This window comes from Teleopsis dalmanni, chromosome 1 (assembly GCF_002237135.1).
Source record: "Teleopsis dalmanni isolate 2A chromosome 1, ASM223713v2, whole genome shotgun sequence".
NCBI lineage: Eukaryota > Metazoa > Arthropoda > Insecta > Diptera > Diopsidae > Teleopsis > Teleopsis dalmanni.
Window position 1 is genome coordinate 37393750 of NC_051846.1, and position 4182 is coordinate 37397931.

Sequence of the window (4182 nt, forward strand, 5' to 3'; positions counted from 1 at the left end):
TATGTAATTGGATTATGTATGTTTTAAGTTTCTAATAAAAGTAGTGCAGATAAAAATGAAAATTTTACAAACTCTTATGCCAGTATATGTTAATAATACCTGAAAAAAACGATGTTGATATAATTCAGCTCCATCCTTAAACCAGGTAATTGTGGGTCTTGGATTTCCTGAAATAGTGTTAAGAATAATTTTTTTTTAGATTTTTTTAAATAAGTATTAAAAGATACATTAAAATTTACCTTGTGCCATACAAAAGAAAGTAATCTTACGTCCAAGTGTATAATCCAGTTCAAAATGAGAAGACTTTATAATTTTGGCACCCTTAAGATAAAAATATCAAAATTATTTTATAAAAATGTTTAACAATATTTTTGTAAATGAACCTAACATTTTCGTGATCATAATAGTTGACAGCATCCGGGGTGCGATGTTGTATTAAAACGGGCTTTTTACCAGTGTAGTTCCTTCTTAAAACTCCACGTCCACCAACACTTCCTAAAGAAAATAAAAACAAAAAATTATATAAAATTAGTTTAAAAGTTCAAATTTTTTCTGTAGGTATTAAACAATAGAATCGAACGCTCCCGTGGGAAGAGAATCACTCCGACCTTAATAGATGTTTTATAATGAAAAACAAAATATAGTGGTATAGAAGCCATTCAACCTTCTTGAAAATTACAATATTTGATGTCGAATATTGTTTACTTTTTTTTCAGTTATTATTTATTATTATATATTTTTATTATATAACAATTTTTAATTTTGAATAATATATTATTATAATAATAATAGTAATATTGTATATAAAATGTTTGCACTTATATTAAAATCTGTATATACTCCTATTTTTTTTTGTATATTTAATTATTAATTTATTTATTTGTGAATAATGATTTTATTTAATTTATACGTACTTTGTGTGTTGGAATCGCCACATATAGACAGCATTATTAAAATAATATATAAAATTGCAATGCGTCCACTTTTTCTGTTCATTTGTGATATATTACAATTGACACGAAAATGTTAGAGTGCTAACTCGTTCAGTTATATGAACTATTATCTCTCAAATTTTTTATCACAGTGATGTGCTGCTACGAAATCTATTTCAATACTAAAGACATGAGTGACTCTTCTCAGCGCTCGAACGTGGTTTGCGCTTTTTGTTATTCCATCAATTGAATTATATTAACGTGACAATGACTGATTTGGATCATCACAGTTAATACTATTTTTATTCACTAAACAATTTTGTTTTGTTTTGTATATTTAATTTATAATGTTTGTAAATTTGTTTTTAGGGTATTCCAATAAATATTATAATCACTTGTACAGCGTTTGTCAAACTTTATTCTTTATGTGATTTTAAAGAGATTCACATCATTTTATTATAATTCAAATATATTACATATATTTCCTACATTTAATCTACTAAAAATTTAAAAAAGGATATTTCAGTTTTAGTTGATAGTCAATAAATCGTTTCTAATTCTGAAAGTGAAGACACACTCTTCCTTTTTTTTATTTTTTAGTAAAATAATTAAATATAAAGTTTCTTACTTAAACTTTATTGCTTAAATTGCTTTATATATATCTATTTATCTATTATAGTTTTTTTCAATATAATTTTTATACTTAATAAATTCTAAATAGATTTTAAATAGCTTTAAATGAGAAAAGCTGCTGAACAGTTTTTAGGTATGCAATTTCACTTTTCTGGAAAAACGTATCTCCTGAGTATCTCCTTTTTATTATGGGTAAATAGGAAAAAGACACACAATGTCATATCTGAAGAATAAAAAAAAATATTCTTGCAACAAATTGAACCGCCTAGTGTTTTAAACCAAAAAAATTTGTGAAACCCATTACAGATGTATTACTTTTCTGTTTCTTCAGAAACCTCGAACGGTAATTTTGTTAGCAAATACAATCATTTTAATTTATTTGAATAAATTACATGTAATTTTTGATGGACGTATAAGGACGCCTGGATTTAATGTCCTCTGTGACACTTGTTTCAGATTTTGAATATTTCGCTGCACTGAATTCTGTTTTTAGGAAGCAATTTTATACAAATTCTCTGATCCAGCACTTCTGCCGCACCATAAGTCCTCAGAACACACTAATCTATATCTTGCTCATTCGCTCGGTAAACACAAACTAAACAACTGTAATAGTAAACACGTACGTTACTAGCAGTGCAACCAATATATAAAAAAAGACTAGACTCAACAAATGAAATACATCTCTTATTATGTTCTAGAATTTTTAACTTTGCTTAAATCAGTTTAAGAAATGCATACATGCTTCTCTTTTCTTAAGTAGTTTATATTTATATATAAGAGTGTATATGTTTAAATACAATATTTATTTTATATTATGTCTAATGATGATTTTTTGTTTTTTTTTTTCAGTGGAATGTGGAATGTTCCTTATGTTTCCAATGTGTATTTGATCAAAAATACCGCATTTAAATATATTAACTATGATCATCAATATTTTGACCCCGATATGGCCATGTGCGAATCACTTCGTAACGCGGTAAGCAAGTTCAAATTTTCAAAATATATTAGTATATGTACATTTTTTGATGTAAGTAAGCCGATTTATAACACTTAAAAACATTTAGTGGTGTTTTTTTGTATTTTTTTAAATCATTTTTTGCTTTTGGTATGATTACTATATCACTAAATTTGTCATTAAAATATTTTTATATTTTATATTTAATAAAAAAAAAAATATTTTAATCGATGTGAAGTATTATATCAAATATTAAACTTATATATATCTATCCTCCAAAAATAAATTACTATATTTATTTTTATATTGTTACATCTGTTATATATATAACATATACTCATAGAATTAATTTTCAATCTTCATACAATGCAGGGTATTTTTATGTATATCACAAACTATCGCGCATACGGACACATGGTGAATGTAGATAACTTCGATAGTACTCTTACAAGTCCAGATTTCTACACGCTTTTTACAAACAAATATGACTGGATCCTAAAATACCTACATCCAAATTATGCAAAACAGTTAGAAGCCAATGTAACAATACCACAACCATGTCCGGACGTATTTTGGTTCCAGATTGTAACTGATACTTTTTGTGATGATTTTGTTGCTATAACAGAGGCCTATGGCAAGTGGTCAGATGGAAGTAATAAGGTAAGTTAATTTTATACTATTTATTGTGATTGTTTAAAAAAACCAACGACTAACACTAATATTATTTATTATTTTCTAGGATGCTCGCCTTGAAGGCGGCTATGAGGCTGTACCAACGCGTGATATTCATATGAAACAAGTAGGCTTAGATCGACTATGGTTAGAATTCTTACTACTTTTCGTGCGGCCATTACAAGAAAAAGTTTTTACTGGTTATTATCATAATGTAAGCAAACAATATTTATATATTGGATATGTGAATAATTTATAAAAATAATTTATTTAGCCACCACGTTCATTGATGAATTTTATGGTGCGATATCGTCCTGATGAGCAACCTTCCTTAAGGCCCCATCATGATTCTTCTACATACACCATTAATATTGCACTCAATCATGTAGATAAAGATTATGAAGGCGGCGGTTGTCGTTTTATACGCTATAATTGTTCAGTCACCGAAACAAAGAAGGGTTGGATGCTTATGCATCCCGGACGACTTACACATTTCCATGAAGGACTTTTAGTAACTAAAGGCACACGTTATATTATGATATCGTTCATTGATCCATAAATATGGTTTTCAATTTTGACTATTGGGAACATATTCGGTTCTCGCCTTTAAATTTATTAAACTGCCATTTGTCTATCCAAAGATTTTATAAAATTGCTTCAAACTCGCAAACTTGTTTAAGTGTGATTATTTTCCCATCGTATGTACTAATATATTGAAAACACATACTCAACGCATTGTTTGTCGACGATTTCATTTTCAATGAAAATGAATAGTATATCATGTTTTAAATGCATAAAATTAATAAGTGTTTTTATATTAATATTTATTATATTAAGTAAAAATGTCAATGACTACATTTTGTATAAAAATTAAAATAAAAATTAACGAAACCTATTTTCTAAAAGTTTTTTCCCATTAAAAATGTTATATTCATAACCTTACTTTTTTAGGCTAAGGAAAACTCATATCATACTAATGTTCTCATAAAA

At 27.0% G+C, this 4182-nt stretch overlaps 2 protein-coding genes across 2 annotated transcripts in view; one reads left to right on the plus strand and one right to left on the minus strand.

Annotated features, from left to right (window-relative positions):
* Window positions 1-1095, minus strand: part of LOC119679688 — a 46822-nt gene extending 45727 nt beyond the window's left edge. The window contains exons 1-4 of the mRNA XM_038092184.1: window positions 915-1095; window positions 389-495; window positions 240-321; window positions 73-167 (exon numbers count right to left, since the gene is read on the minus strand). Of these exons, the coding sequence (XP_037948112.1) occupies window positions 73-167; window positions 240-321; window positions 389-495; window positions 915-996 (366 nt within the window). The 5' untranslated portion in view covers window positions 997-1095. The remainder of the gene's footprint in view (window positions 1-72; window positions 168-239; window positions 322-388; window positions 496-914) is intronic.
* Window positions 1096-2414: 1319 nt separating this feature from the next.
* LOC119668134 (procollagen-lysine,2-oxoglutarate 5-dioxygenase-like) lies at window positions 2415-3982 on the plus strand. Its single transcript, XM_038077541.1, has 4 exons — window positions 2415-2541; window positions 2893-3180; window positions 3260-3406; window positions 3467-3982. Exons 1-4 carry the CDS (start codon window positions 2419-2421, stop codon window positions 3749-3751), a joined length of 843 nt encoding a protein of 280 aa, XP_037933469.1. The 5' UTR covers window positions 2415-2418; the 3' UTR covers window positions 3752-3982.
* Window positions 3983-4182: the final 200 nt, after the last annotated feature.